The 15,501-nt window shown below is 38.7% G+C and overlaps 1 protein-coding gene across 12 annotated transcripts in view; it reads left to right on the top strand.

Annotated features, from left to right (window-relative positions):
- SGK3 (serum/glucocorticoid regulated kinase family member 3) overlaps nucleotides 1-15,501 on the top strand; it is a 150,698-nt gene that overhangs the window by 115,421 nt on the left and 19,776 nt on the right. For 9 of the 12 annotated variants that reach the window (XM_055286187.2, XM_063643253.1, XM_055286188.2 and 6 more), the window contains 7 exons: nucleotides 1,526-1,575; nucleotides 4,127-4,184; nucleotides 8,529-8,612; nucleotides 8,712-8,843; nucleotides 12,719-12,831; nucleotides 12,927-12,963; nucleotides 13,736-13,822. In XM_055286187.2, the coding sequence (XP_055142162.1) occupies nucleotides 1,526-1,575; nucleotides 4,127-4,184; nucleotides 8,529-8,612; nucleotides 8,712-8,843; nucleotides 12,719-12,831; nucleotides 12,927-12,963; nucleotides 13,736-13,822 (561 nt within the window). The remainder of the gene's footprint in view (nucleotides 1-1,525; nucleotides 1,576-4,126; nucleotides 4,185-8,528; nucleotides 8,613-8,711; nucleotides 8,844-12,718; nucleotides 12,832-12,926; nucleotides 12,964-13,735; nucleotides 13,823-15,501) is intronic. The other 3 variants (XM_063643255.1, XM_063643256.1, XM_063643257.1) reach the window with 2 other exon arrangements.

Genomic DNA, 15,501 nt, shown 5'->3' with positions numbered 1-15,501 from the left:
AGGCGCGGTGGCTCACGCCTGTGATCCCACCACTTTGGGAGGCTGAGGTGGGTGGATCACTTGAGGTCAGGAGTTCAAGACCAGCCTGGTCAACATGGCAAAACCCTATATGTACTAAAAATACAAAAATTAACCAGGCATGGTGGCATATGCCTGTAATCCCAGCTATTCGGGAGGCTGAGGCAGGAGAATCGTTTGAAACGAGGAGGTGGAGGTTGCAGTGAGCCAAGATCATGCCACTGCACTCCATCCAGCCTGGGCAACAAGAGTGAAACTCCATCTCAAAAAAAAAAAAATGTATTGGTTCTGATAGAGAAGTTTTTAAAAGCTTTTTTATATTTATAGCTTATATGAAGTATAATTATATAGAACACTAGTAAAAGTATACATATTTGAAACATTTATAACTGATTTAATTATCTGAATGTATAAAGAGGTTTTAAAGTTCATTTATGTGAAGCAGAATTTACTTACACTTGGCTTTTACAAAAAATGCTCACTGATAGGATTACTAGATTAATCTGGGATTTTTGAGTTAAAATTATAGCTAATTATTAATGAACTAGAATCTTTTATTACTTAAATTTCTCTATAGCATGCTAGGTAAATAAAGATTTGCTTCTAAATTAATACCAGGGCTTAAGCTTACTGTGTTAACTGCTGCAAAGAGAAAAGCCTATATAAAATGTTGGCGCTACCACAGTGCTAGAATTAGAAAGAAAAGGCCGAGCGTGGTGGCTCACGCCTGTAATCCCAGCACTTTGGGAGGCTAAGGCAGGCAGATCACGAAGTCAGGAGATGGAGACCATCCTGGCTAACACGGTGAAACCCTGTCTCTACTAAAAATACAAAACAATTAGCCGGGTGTGGTGGTGAGCGTCTGTAGTCCCAGCTATTGGGGAGGCTGAGACAGGAGAATGACGTGAACCCAGGAGGCGGAGCTTGCAGTGAGCCGAGATAGCGCCACAGCACTCCAGCCTGGGCGACAGAGCGAGACTCCGTCTCAAAAAAAAAAAAGAAAAGAAGAACACTGCTGTCTATGTTTGCTTTGTCTGTATTTACCTACCATCAAATTAAAACTGAAAACCCAGCATTTGCAATCATCATTGTCATCATCCTATCATTTCTGTCTTTGATAAACTGTTTGAAAACTTGAAAAACAAAAAGCCATTTTTAACCAGTTTTTTAAAAAGTGATCCCTCTTAAACTGCGGTTTCAATACCCACCTCCTCCAAGGAGATTTCCTCAGTTTATTTCATTTATTTGCCAACTTAGAGGTTGATTTCTGGCTTACCCTTTTTCTTACAACAGTTCTTGAAAATTACCATGAGAAAAATGATTATGTTTTTGTCTATGTGTATTTCCAAGTAAGTCTGTACCCTTACTGAGAATCAGGACTTTGGGTTTCTTTAACATGGCAACAAACCAAATATTTGTGGTACAGTTATAAATATTTTATTTCAAAACATTAATTAATTTTTGAAGCTCCAATAAGAATGTTGTTTTTCTTTCCCCACCTTCACAGCTACACTCTACCTCACAGAACATCAACCTGGGACCGTCTGGAAATCCTCAGTATGTTTAATTTGCTTCAAACAATTTTTTAACTGGATTTTAGGGAGATCTTTTTTGAGCTTATGCAGATACGTATAATTACACTAATTTAACTGTAGGCCTTTGAAATATAACCATAGTTACAGTGAATACAGTGCTGTCATATGCTTCACTAATTTACTGCTCCAGCTTTTCACTGCTTTAGGAGAGCCCTGAGGAATTTTTAATCCACAAATTGTTAATTGGGTTCTGCTATTTTGTCATTGTCACTTTTCTGGGTGGGTGGGTGGGGTGTGTGTGTGTGTGTGTGTGTGTGTCTAAAATCAGTAGACCATATTTCCCAAGGGACTATAAGTCCTATAGGTCCTCTGAAAAAAAGCACCCTTGCAGGCCTAATTGACATTCTGCTGGTGTTTGGTGTGATTGGTGCACCCCTGTTGTTAGCCAACTTGTTCCAGAGGAGTCATAATGGACATTAGCATATTAAAGGCTATTAAACTTTGTTTACCGAGTTTCTCCCCATATTCCCAGACTAATTGATTAGTAATGTCTGCCATGGGTTGGAGGAGGAATGTGGTCTTGCTGCCCTTACTTGTAATTATCCTCACGGGTATATTATATTTACTCTGAAGTGTTTTTTTATTCTAGGCTTTCCCTACCCTTTTGCTCTACTTGGAGAATGATATAGGTGGATGGGAGAAGTGGTCCAAGGACTGCGTCCTGGTACACTTCAGCATTATGAGATCAGGAAAGAACTGCTAACAGAGACTGAGAAAGAGACAGTAAGATAAGAGAAAAGCCAGGAATATGGTTTCCTGAAGTCAGGGGAAGAGTGCCTGAAAGAGGAGGGAGTAATTAACTCTGTTAATGTGGCTGATAGGGCAAGTAAGATGAAGACTGAAAATTGACCACTGGATTTCATAAAGTCGTTGGTGACTTTTAATGAGCAGTTTCAATGGTGTGGTGGTTGGTATAAGACCCTGATCAGAAAGGGTTCACAAGAGAACTAGAGGAGAGGACAGCAGGTAGAGACAACGAGTTTACAAAACTTACTTGAAGAGTTTTTGCTTCAAAGGAGAGCAAATAAATAACGATGCTAACTGGAAGTTTGGTTTTAAGCATTCTTTTCTGTTGTTCATAGCATTGAACAAAAATGGCAGCACAAAAAATGGATTTTTTTTTTTTTTTTTTGAGACAGAGTCTCGCTCTGTCGCCTAGGCTGGAGTCCAGTGGTGCGATCTCTACTCACCACAGCCTCTGCTTCCCAGGTTCTCCCTCCTCAGCCTTCTGAGTACCTGGGATTACAGGCAGCCACCATCATGCCCGGCTAATTTTTGTAGAGACAGGGTTTCACCATGTAGGGCAGGCTGGTCTTGAACTCCTGATCTCAGGTGATCTGCTTGCCTCAGTCTCCCAAAGTGCTGGGATTACAGGCATGAGCCACTGTGCCTGGCCAAAAATGGAAATTTGCTTTAAGTTAAGGTTCATCCCCAGCAGTTAACAGTGAGGCTTGGAGTATGGCCTCAGCTCGCCTATTTACTGTGTTTGAGGGACCTGCATGCTTTTCACTGTTAGATTTGTTTACAAAGTTATTTCAGTACCTCTGCATATCTTAAAAGAAGAAAATAGTCCAAAGAGCAGGTTTTTGAAGAAGAAAAACATGTAAATATAGTTAAGTGTTTTATGTCACTAATCTTTACCTGTCATTATTTAACCTAGTTCTGGTTTTACTCTCATGTTTGAATTACCTATTTTTTTGATAATTAAGCAAATTTCAAATCTAAATGGATTTATTCCCCTCTTCCCGTACAACTTGAATTCAGACCATGTTGGAGGAAACGGCTGTTTTGGCTGCTTAAGCTCCCCTTTCTGCTGCCATGTGTTTTTGTCTACATAACAGCCAATGCTGTTTTTACCTGATAGGTTAAGTTAACAAATAAAAGGGCAGTCTTAGTATTCCCTCTTGCTTTTCTCTTCCTGGCTTTCCTATATTACCATTCATGAGAATAAGCTGAGAAGTATTTTATCTTTAATGTACAATAAGTGGTTTATATGAAACACTGTAATGACTTTTTTCTCCATCAGAAATTATTCTTAGTGTCTCTACTAGGTGATCCAACTAGCAGCTTCATTTTCAGAATTACCACATGCTATATAGTCCTTAGAATGTATCACTTATTTATATAGTTATTTAATTTCCTCAACAACATTGGACCATGATTAATAAAATTGGTTTAGATAGAAGCTATTTCAAGTTCAAAACTCTACATATAGGATATGCATATATCCTTTTCTCCCAAAGAGAGTATTATTGAAGTTCCTCTTAAGCAGAATTTAATGAGGCTTAAATAAAGTTATGAAATGTTTTATCTGATCAGAAAATAGATATTATTACTATTCATATTACCTACTCTGCATGAAAGATGAAATACTCAGCAGGGAAGCTAGAGTTAATAGGCTGAAGTGTTTTGTGCCTAACATTTATTTTTTAAAGAGGGAAGTGCTAAGAAATGTTTAAAAGTTAATCTTTCCAATTTCTAGGAGGCTAATTCTTACTGTTAATTTATTTCAGTGCCAAACCAACTGACTTTGATTTCCTAAAAGTTATTGGAAAAGGCAGCTTTGGCAAGGTAAGAGTGTTTTGTGAGGTTTTTATTTGGTTTTGGTTTTGGGTTTGAGACAGGTTCTCACTCTGTTGTCCAGGCTGGAGTGTAGTGGTGCAGTCATAGCACACTTGAACTCCTGGGCTCAAGCCATCCTCCCACCTCAGCCTCCCGAGTAGCTGGGACTATAGGCACACACCAGCACGCCCGGCTAATTTTTTCACTCTTTTGTAGACAGGGCCTTGCTGTCTTACCCAGGCTGGTCTCAAATTTCTTTCCTCAAGTGGTCCTCCCACCTTGGCCTCCCAAAGTGCTGGGATTACAGATGTGAGCCACCATCTCCAGCCTAAAGTGTTTTTATTTTCTCATTCAGTAAATGAGTACTTAAGGAATTTATGCTTTATGTGTGTGAGCCACAGGACTTTTTGATTTGCAGGATATGGAATTAAGATACTTTCCTCACCCTCAAAATACTAACAATAATTAGGGAGAAAAGGCATCTACTCAAATTCTGTAATAAAGTTCACTTATTCAGAAAGTATTTGTTGAACACCTACTATGTGCCAGATACCCTTCTGGGCCCTGGTTAGAAAATTACGGAAATTGACATGGTCACTACCTTTGTGGTGCTTACAATCTATGGTGGGGGGAATAGTCAATTTAAAATATTCAGTCAAGTAAATAAGTACAAATAATAATAGCAGTGCAGGAAATGAAGAATAGGGTGAAATGACAAAGGACAATAGGCAGCTGAGGGAAGATTCCCATTTACATAGCTCCACAGAAGACACGCTATTTAAGCCAAAGCTGGAAAGACAAAAATGAGCAGCTGTGTAAATAACAGTTTGAGAAGGAACGAATGTGTAAAGACCCTGCTTATTTTCTTATGGCGTCAGATGAATCATGTAACTTGACAGTATAGCCATACCAAGGAAGGAGAATCACTTAAGGCCAGGGTTAACAGGAAAGCATCATAGATGAAGTTATCAGAATCATTGAATATATTTAAGTGCTTTTTTGCAGTGTACTTCAGTCTTTAGTAAAAATGGAATATGTATGTGTTTAATCATATTTTGCTATATTTGTAGCTTTTGGTAACTAGTTTGTTTCTGGGTTTCCTTGACACTAGAAACTGTGGCTATGCGATTAAACCCATGTATGTTTATTCACTCAGCAAATATATATTATCCACCTGCCACATGCTGAGTATTGTGCTAGTATAAGCAATAGGAAGTTAGAAATGAATCCTGCTCTCAAAATCTCCAAAATTCTATTGGAATGCTTGAGATAGTTGTCATTAAGAACAAAAGCATTATCTGTCATTAAAAACAAAAGCATTGTGGCACATACCTGTAATCCCAGCTACTTGGGAACCTGAGGCAGGAAGATCGCTTGAGTTCAGGAGTCCAAGACCAGCCTGGGCAACACAGCAAGACCCCATCTCAAAAAAAAAAGTCATTATCTTTTGGAAACTTCATGTTTAGATCTAGAGTCTTATCAGGATTTGGTTCTTGCATATAATGTGAGGCATAGCATCACAGTTCATTTTTTTCCATGTGGATAACCAGCTGATCTTATACAGTTTATGAAAACTGTTTTTTTTTTTTGCCATCTGATGGGCCACCTGATCTCCAGGGCCACCTTTGTCTTGTATTCACTATTTATACCTTCACAGATCTGCTTTTAGAATTTTTTTTTTTTTTTTGAGACAGAGCCTCACTCTGTTGCCCAGCCTGGAGTGCAGAGTGCAATGGCGCGATCTCCGCTCACTGCAACCTCTGCATCCCAGCTTCAAGCAATTCTCCTGCCTCAGCCTTCAGAGTAGCTGGGATTTCAGGCACATGCCACCATGTCTGGCTAATTTTGTATTTTTAGTGGGGATGGGGTTTTACCACGTTGGCCAGGCTGGTCTTGAACTCCTGACCTCAAGTGATCTTCTTGCCTCAGCCTCCCAAAGTGCTGGGATTACAGGCATGAGCCACTGCGCCCACCCTCTTTTTAGATTTTAAGTTTTGTGTTTCTGTTTCTAGATTGCATTTCTGTTCATTTTCTGTTCATTGGCCTGTTTATCCTGATGCCAGTACCACATTGTCGTGACACCTGTAGCTTGATATCCAACAGAATTAAGTCCTCCCTTCTTCAAGAGACTATTCTTAGCCCTTTGCATATCAATATAAATAAATTTCAGAATCAGCATATCAATTTCTGCAAAAATTCTATTTGAATTTGATTGGGATGGCATTGAGTCTGTAGATCAATTTGGGAAGAATTATCATCTTTACAATATTGTGTTGTCAAATCCGTGACCATCGTGTATTACTACTTTGTTAATGTAGCTCATCTTTAATTTTTCCCAATAATATTTTGTGGTATTCTGTTTAGAATTTTTTTTGAGACGGAGTTTCGCTCTTGTTGCCCAGGCTGGAGTGCGGTGGCACAATCTCGGCTCACTGCAACCTCTGCCTCCTGGGTTCAAGCGATTCTACTGCCTCAGCCTCCCCAGTAGTTGGGATTACAGGCACATGCCACCACGCCCTGCTAATTTTGTATTTTTAGTAGAGACAGGATTTTTCCATGTTGGTCAGGCTAGTCTCGAACTCCCGACCTCAGGTGATCCGCCCACCTCAGCCTCCCAAAGTGCTGGGATTACAGGCGTGAGCCACCACACCCAGCCAGGTGTTTTTTTATGCTGTTGAAAATTGGTGTTAATTCTTGAAGCTGAATATACACGTTACCTATGACACACTGGTTCTACTCCCTAGTTTACATATCCAACAGAAATTAATATCCACTAGGAAAGGTATATACAGGAATGTTTATAGCATCATTATTCATAAATCTAATCTATCAGCAAGAAAGTAGATACATTGTAATGTGTCATATAATGGAATATTCTGCATAACAAAATATGAGAACTATGCTGTATGCCACAATGTTAATGAATATTTCATGTAATTTAGAGTGAAAGAATTGAGACAGACAGCCTTATCCATGTGATTCTAATTACATGAAATTCAAAATAGGGCAAAAGTTTTCTGTGTTATTTCAAGTTGACATGGTGGTAGTTACCTTTGAGAAGGAGAAGGGTGAGTCGTGACGGATTTAGCAAAAGAGAGGCTTTAGGCTACTGGCAGGTTTTTTTTTTTGAACTGCATACTGGTTACATAGGTGTATTCACTTTGTAACAATTTATTGAGCTGTAATGATGAGTTTTTCTATATGTATGCTATGTTTAATAAAAAAATTAAAATCTTGCAAAATGATTAGAAACCAACAAAGGGCACACCTGTAATCTCAGCACTTTGGGAGGCCCAGACGGGTGGATCACGAGGTCAGGAGATCGAGACCATCCTGGCTAACACGGTGAAACCCTGTCTCTACTAAAAATACAAAAAAAAATAAATTAGCCCTGTGTGGTGGTGGGCACCTGTAGTCCCAGCTACTCGGGAGGCTGAGGCAGGAGAATGGCGTGAACCTGGAAGGCAGAGCTTGCAGTGAGCTGAGATCACGCCACTGCACTCCAGCCTGGGCAACAGAGTGAGACTCCGTCTCAAAAAAAAAAAAAAAAAAAAGAAACCAACAAAGTGCAATAAAACAGAAGAAGGCCAGGTGCGGTGGCTTACGCCGGTTATCCCAGCACTTTGTGAGGTCGAGGCAGGTGGATCACTTGAGCCCAGGAGTTTGAGACCAGCCTGGATAACATGACGAAACCCCATCTGTATAAAAAATTCAAAAATTAGCCAGGTATGGTGACACACGTCTGTAGTCCCAGCTATTTGGAAGACTGAGACAGGATGATCACCTGAGCCTTAGGGAGGTCGAGGCTGCAAGTGAGTGAAAATTGCACCACTGCAAGATACTCTAGATTTCTTCAGATTCTTTAAAGCCTCTGCATGCGACCCAGCCCACTATAGAAATCCATGGCCCTTTTTCTTCTGAACTCTTCTGAATTTAAAACCTGTTAAGAAAAATCTCAGCATGAAACAGTACATTTTGATTACCTAAAAAACATTTCCTTATCCTTGTTAATATAGCCATGAAGTTTATAACAATATTTTCTACAGGCAGTATTTTCTCCTGGAAGTACAGGAGACTTCCAGGATTCAGGGCTGGAGCACATGCATGCATACACACATAAAGTTCTCAAGCAGTGTAGATTTGGGCACTTAAATTTAGTTAAAAAATCTCAAATATCAACACATTAAGTGACAAAGAAATGGTGCCTGACTACTTGATTTTTAAAACAAAAACATGATCTAGGTCCCTTATGGACTTTCTTTTTACAAAATTTAAGAAGTATTGATGTATTGACAAGTGAATTATTTCTATCAAAATTTGAAATTTCTAATAGTATACACTAATGTTTAACAGGTTCTTCTTGCAAAACGGAAACTGGATGGAAAATTTTATGCTGTCAAAGTGTTACAGAAAAAAATAGTTCTCAACAGAAAAGAGGTAAAATAAAATACCTGTTGTTTCTCTCAAGCCCATTTTCTCAATTAAGAGAGTTGTTTTCTAGTGTATAATACAATTGATCTTTTGCCTTTTTTCTAGCAAAAACATATTATGGCTGAACGTAATGTGCTCTTGAAAAATGTGAAACATCCATTTTTGGTTGGATTGCATTATTCCTTCCAAACAACTGAAAAGCTTTATTTTGTTCTGGATTTTGTTAATGGAGGGGAGGTGAGTTTTATAATGAGTTTTCTAATATTAATAGTTAGAAAAATAGCATAAAGTCAAAGTTTTTCTTGTAAGGTTTAGAAGGACAATATAAAATCAGTAGCTTTTTATAGCAATAATATTCAAGGTACTGGCTGAATACAGGATGTGGAGAATTGTAACACAGAGCTTGTAAGCATATGGTATAGTTGAGAAGGTTCATAAAAGAACCTTGATATGAAGCTGCTGGCTTCATGGACAGGTTTGTCACTAAACTATATAGCAAGAATATTAGAATAAAATGTGATTTGTAATTTAGGCAATTATCTCAACAGTTACATACAAATATTACTCCAGCTTCTCATATTCCAAGATGTGCAAATTATTAATCAGATGAGATAATCCTCTAATAAGGGGCTCTGTGGTGGTAGCGTGGCTCAGTGGCTCGCACCTTTAGTCTCAGCTACTCAGGAGGCTGAGGCAGGAGGATCACTTGAGCCTGGGAGTTTGAGGCTACAGTAAGCTATGATTGCACTGCAGCCTGGGTAACAGAATGGGACCCCATCTCTTTAAAAAAAAAAAAAAAAGGCTTTATGATAAGGTCTGTTTTGGAAATGTTTTATGTTATATCCATTTCTTGGTGATTCACAGTATGCCTCAGCATGTTAAGGACTTTGAGAAATTCTGCCTTAAACAAAGTCAGGATATCTTTTTTTTTTTTTTTTTTTTGAGACAGCGTCTCACTCTGTCACCCAGGCTGGAGTGCAGTGGTCACAGCTCACTACAGCCTCAACCTCCTCAAATCGAATATCTTAAGAGAATTTTTTAAAACCATGCAGTCTCCTTTTTTGTTTCAACCAATCTCTTAAGTATTACGCAAAACTGATTCAGATGGATATTGAAATACACTTTGGGAAATGCTGCTATTATAATAATTACAATAATAACTAACTTCCATTGAGTATTACTTAGTATCCATCACTCTGGCTCTTTGTACATATAATTGTACCTTCACAACAATCTATAATAAGACTGAGGCACAGAGAAGCTGGGTAGCTTATAAAAGTAATGTGGTTAGGATCAGAGGCAGGGATTGAACTGAGGCAGCCTGATTCCAGGATCTAGGCAGCTGACCTCTCAACCCTCACACCTTTCTAATTTGTTTGGTCTTTGACCTGTGAATGTCTAAAAATTTTTTTTAATAATAGGTATTGTCATATCTTTACAAAGGGATCTTTCATTCCCCAATCTCAGAGCGGAAAATGACTCAGCATTTAACTGTAGAATAAAGGAACTGTAAGGAAAATTAGTTAATATTCTGCAAAACCAAAAGATGGTCAGACACACCTAGATCATTTTGGGGGAAGATTGTAAAAAGAATGATTATTCACCTTTCTGCATCTGTCACAAAAGTCCCTTAAGGCCAGGTGTGGTGGTTCAACACCTATGATCCCAGCAATTTGGGAGGCCGAGGTGGGTGGATCACTGGAGCCCAGGAGTTCAAGACCAGCCTGGGCAACATGGCGAAACCCCATCTCTACAAAAAAATAACAAAAATTAGCTGGGCATGGTGACATGCCTCCGTAGTCCCAGCTACTCAGGAGGCTGAGGTAGGAGGATTGTTTAAGCCCAGGAGGTCGTGGCTACAGTGAGCCATGATCACATCACTGTACTCCAGCCTGGGTGACAGAACAAGACCCTGTGTCAAACAAACAAACAAAAAAATCCCTTAAGACTCTTCAGTGTAGAGGCAAGATTATGCATCTCTCAGGCATCCTGATTCATTGATACAGGTGACCCCACATTGTTTTCACCTTGAAGGTTGTCGTTTAATTTTGTGTGTGCCCGAGTGCTGACAGATAAAGAGAATTTATTGAGGCTTGGCACTTTGCAATTATTTTACATGCATTATGTCAGTAAATCACAACTCTTTTGGAAAACACTATTATGCCCATTTAATTTGCCATGGCATTAATATTAAATGCCATGAAATTTTCGTTCTTTCTTTCTTTCTTATTTATTTATTGAGACGGAGTCTCTCTCTGTCACCAGGCTGGAGTGCAGTGGTGCGATCTCAGCTCACTGCAACCTCCAACTCCCTGGTTCAAGCGATTCTCCTGCCTCAGCCTCCTGAGTAGCTGGGATTACAGGCACGTGCCATGACGCCCAGCTAATTTTTGTATTTTTAGTAGAGACAGGGTTTTGCCATGTTGGCCAGGATGGTCTCAAACTCCTGACATGATCCACCCGCCTCGGCCTCCCAAAGTGCTGGGATTACAGGCGTGAGCGACCGTACCTGGCTTAAATTTTCTTATTTATAAATAAGAAAATTGAGGTTGAGAGAGGTTAAATAAGTGTCTCAGTGTTACAGTGTTCTAGTAAGTGTCAGACCCTGGATTTAACCTAGATATCTCGACTGCAGAGCCCATTCTTAAGTGCCACCTTGTGTCTTTGAAAGGTTCATGTGAAGCGTCTAAGTGCAGGTGAGATCCCACTGCGAGCTCCCTGCTTTATATGTGGTTTCTTCGTGCTCTTTTAGGGCTTTGCTTCTGAGACCTTTTTGTACAGTGACTGCTCACTGGCAAAGATTGAAAGAGGTAGGCTTGTCATCTGAAAGATGCGAGATAATGAAAAAAGGAGAATAAAATACAATAGAATGCCAGGGTGGGTGTGTGGAGAAGTTGAGTGGGTAATAGGTAGACAAGGGTTAAAGATGAGGAGAAAGGAGTGTGGTTTCCATACATTATTACTCTTATTTTCCCCCAGTGTTCATACTTAGAAATTTTAACTTTGATATATGAATACTTAGTTTTGTATACTACTTCGTATCTTTTTTAGAGCAAAGTAGAATAAAAACAAATAAGTTTTATGACACTTGGCAGATGAGCAAGCCTCTCTGAGCCTCAGCTTCTGATTTCCTGAGTCAAAATCGTTGGCTAATGTCCACATAGGAAACATCAACACTGAGGTGGTGGTTAAAACCAACAGAATGGATAAAGTTACCTGGGAAGGGTATTTGGAGAAAAAATAACACATGGACCAAGGGCAGAAACCCTGTCATCCCTGCATTTTCTGAGGCCAGAAAGGAGCAGAGATGGAATTCACCAAGACTCAAGGAGAGATTTTTGTCTTAGAAGCCAAGGGACCCAGTGGAAACTTCCCCCAGGCAATAACCTTAGTTAAAGGCCAGGTTATAAGAAATAAATTAAAAATTAGGAAGTATAAGAAATGAACTAGAAAGTCCAACTGCTGTTTAGCTGCAGCCGGTTGCTGCTGCTGTGAAGTGTAGGCCTAATGGTCCAGAGCTTATCTTTTTTTAAAAAAGAAACTAAAACCGTGAATTTTTACCCCCAAATTCCCAATTTTTAATGTTATCAACTAATTCAGATTTTTTGAAAAACAGTATTTGGCTCAAGTAAATTATATGTATGGATATATATATATATATATATATATATTCATATGGGTTATATTTGTTCTGCTGGGCTCTAGTTTTTAATTTCTGAATAGTGTTTGTTTTTTTCAAATGGAAAACATAGTCCAGAAAGGCCCTGTAAGATAATTACATGGCAATATCAAGATCATTGATCTTCATCAATAATCTTTTCCAGGACAGTTGCCTGGAAGGGTGAGAACATTTTTGCATTGAGTAGTAAATGGGAGATGAGTGACATTAGCAAGGGTAAACAAAGACACGTGGTTGAAGAGAGAGAATGATTGTTAGGTGGGGACATGGATGAAGGGGAGTCACAGTTCTGTGCCTTGTTACATTTTTAGCTGACATTCAAAGTAACAAAGAACAATTCCTACCTTTGTATTTACCGAATATATTTGTTTAATGCTATGTGTGAATGATCCTAACATTCTCTCTCCCCCAACCCCCACAACCATTTTGACAGCTTTTTTTCCACTTACAAAGAGAACGGTCCTTTCCTGAGCACAGAGCTAGGTTTTACGCTGCTGAGATTGCTAGTGCATTGGGTTACTTACACTCCATCAAAATAGTATACAGGTACGATTTTAAAATATACTTGTAAAAATTGTATATAACAATATTTTATTTCGGTTTGTATTCAGTTTTGCTTTTCCTTCCTTTTAATTTGATAGAGACTTGAAACCAGAAAATATTCTTTTGGATTCAGTAGTAAGTATTCTCTTTTAAAAATCTACTAGTTCTCAATTTTTGTTGTTGCTTTTATGCTTAGTACAAAAAAAGTCTCAGAGATTCTGTACTGCGTTATTTTATTTATATAACATTCTCAAAATGACAAAACTGTAGGGATGGAGAACAGATTAGTGGTTGACAGGGTCCAAGGGGATAGAGAGTGCAAGGATAAAGGTAGCATTAGGGAAGTTCCTTTGGTGGTTGTTACATGAATCTATACATCTGTATTGCATAGAGCTACACACACACACAAAGCATGCATGTAAAAAGTGAAAACTGAATAAGGTTGACAGTCTGGTTAATAGTATTGTACCAATGACAATTTCCTCTGTATACTATTTTGCAATTTCATGTGGATCTATAATTATGTCAAAATAAAAGGAGTTTTAAAATTGTTAATTTATTGGCCAGGTGTGGTGGCTCACGCCTGTAATCTCAGCACTTTGGGAGGCCAAGGTGGGTGGATCACTTGAGGTGGCACGCCTGGGCAACATGGCGAAACACTATCTCTACTAAAAATGCAAAAATTAGCCAGGTGGCACGCGCCTGTGGTCCCAGCTACTCAGGAGACTGAGGCATGAGAATCGCTTGAGCCCAGGAGGCAGAGGTTGCAGTGAGCCGAGATCACACCACTGCACTCCATCCTGGGCGACAGAGTAAGACTCTGTCCAAAAAAAAAAAAAAAACTTACTGAAAAATTGTCAATTCATATTTATGCATTGTTTTATCTTACTGCCCCTGTATTTGTCAGGGACATGTTGTCTTAACAGATTTTGGGCTTTGTAAAGAAGGAATTGCTATTTCTGACACCACTACCACATTTTGTGGGACACCAGAGGTAAGAAATATATCTCATTGTCATTTATATAATCGTGTATAAAATGCAAATATGAATTACAGATTGCATATATAAATTTAAAATAAGAAAAGTAGAATAAAAACTGTCATTTCAGCTTCCAGCCAGCTGGAAATATCTGATAATCATGCCTTGATAGTTGGGTATTTTTAACTGTGATTGTTAGATACTGCAAGACTCTTTTGAATAATCCAACAAATATAAATTATGTTTATTTGTTTTTAATGTTAGAAGTTTACCTTAGGCTTCTTTACACATTTAATTATATTTCTTTTTTTTGTTTTTGTTTTCTTCTAAGGTAAATATTGTAGAAAATTATATTTCTAATCCTTTAAAAATCACAAATCAATGATGGAAGTGTTCTTTCTGTGAATATGTTAACAACATTGAATCACACACTTTAAATGGGTGAATTGTGTGATATGTGGCTATTTTAATAAAGCTGTTTTTCTTTTAAAAAATGAACTAAAGCAAATATGGCAAAATATTAACACGTGACTGTATCTCAGTTGCAGTTTACTGGTTTCTCTTGTTTTTTTACATGCTTGAAATATTTTGTAACAAAATTAAGTGTTTACTTACTGGAAGAAACTAAAGCAGTGGATATGGAAAAACAAATCAAATCAGAATTTATTTACCAGAACATCCCATTTTCTAATCATGTTAGCTAGCAAAAAAAAGTATCTATTTGTGACAATAGTAATGATCCTTACAAATCATGTAAAAGCTTTATTATTCATACTTCACACACACAAACAAGTTTAGTTTATTTAAACTGTCCAAATTCCAAGGTATTTATAATGATTTTAGGTACCATGTAATATTTCATCTTTATCGTGGAGTACTTGTAAATACAGTGTTGAAAATGTGTGAGAAAATGGCTTCTAACTGAGTTCAGAAACTTAACTAAAAGTATCTCTAAGTAACAAATATTTACCTTGAAATGGGTTTTTCCTTCTTTTTTCTGTCTAACCCTAGTGCTTGTATATATTTATAACCATTGTGTTTTGGTTTATGAAAAAACATTTTTTTTTTTTTTTTTTGAGAAGGAGTCTCGCTCTTTCGCCTAGGCCGGAGTGCAGTGGCGCTACCTCGGCTCACTACAAGCTCCGCCTCCCAGGTTCATGCCATTCTCCTGCCTCAGCCTCCTAAGTAGCTGGGATTACAGGCGCCCACCACCGTGCCCGGCTAATTTTTTTTGTATTTTTAGTAGAGACGGGGTCTCACCGTGTTAGCCAAGATGGTCTCAATCTCCTGACCTCGTGATCCGCCCGCCTCGGCCTCCCAAAGTGCTGGGATTACAGGCATGAGCCACCGCGCCCGGCTGAAAAAACATTCTTTGTTATTTTATATTAATTTCCTAGTTAAAATATTTTGCCATTTCTTTTTTTTTTCTTTTTCTTTTTTTTTTTGAGATGGAGTCTCACTTTGTTGCCCAGGCTGGAGTGCAGTGGCGTGATCTCGGCTCACTGCAAGCTCCGCCTCCCAGGTTCACGCCATTCTCCTGCCTCAGCCTCCTGAGTAGCTGGGACTACAGGCGCCCACCACTACGCCTGGCTAATTTTTTGTATTTTTGGTAGAGACAGGGTTTCACTGTGTTAGCCAGGATGGTCTCGATCTCCTGACCTTGTGATCCACCCCCCTCGGCCTCCCAATATTTT

The sequence above is a fragment of the Symphalangus syndactylus genome, chromosome 7, assembly GCF_028878055.3.
Source record: "Symphalangus syndactylus isolate Jambi chromosome 7, NHGRI_mSymSyn1-v2.1_pri, whole genome shotgun sequence".
In the NCBI taxonomy this organism is placed as follows: Eukaryota; Metazoa; Chordata; class Mammalia; order Primates; family Hylobatidae; genus Symphalangus; species Symphalangus syndactylus.
This window is presented reverse-complemented; position numbering and strand designations above follow the sequence as displayed.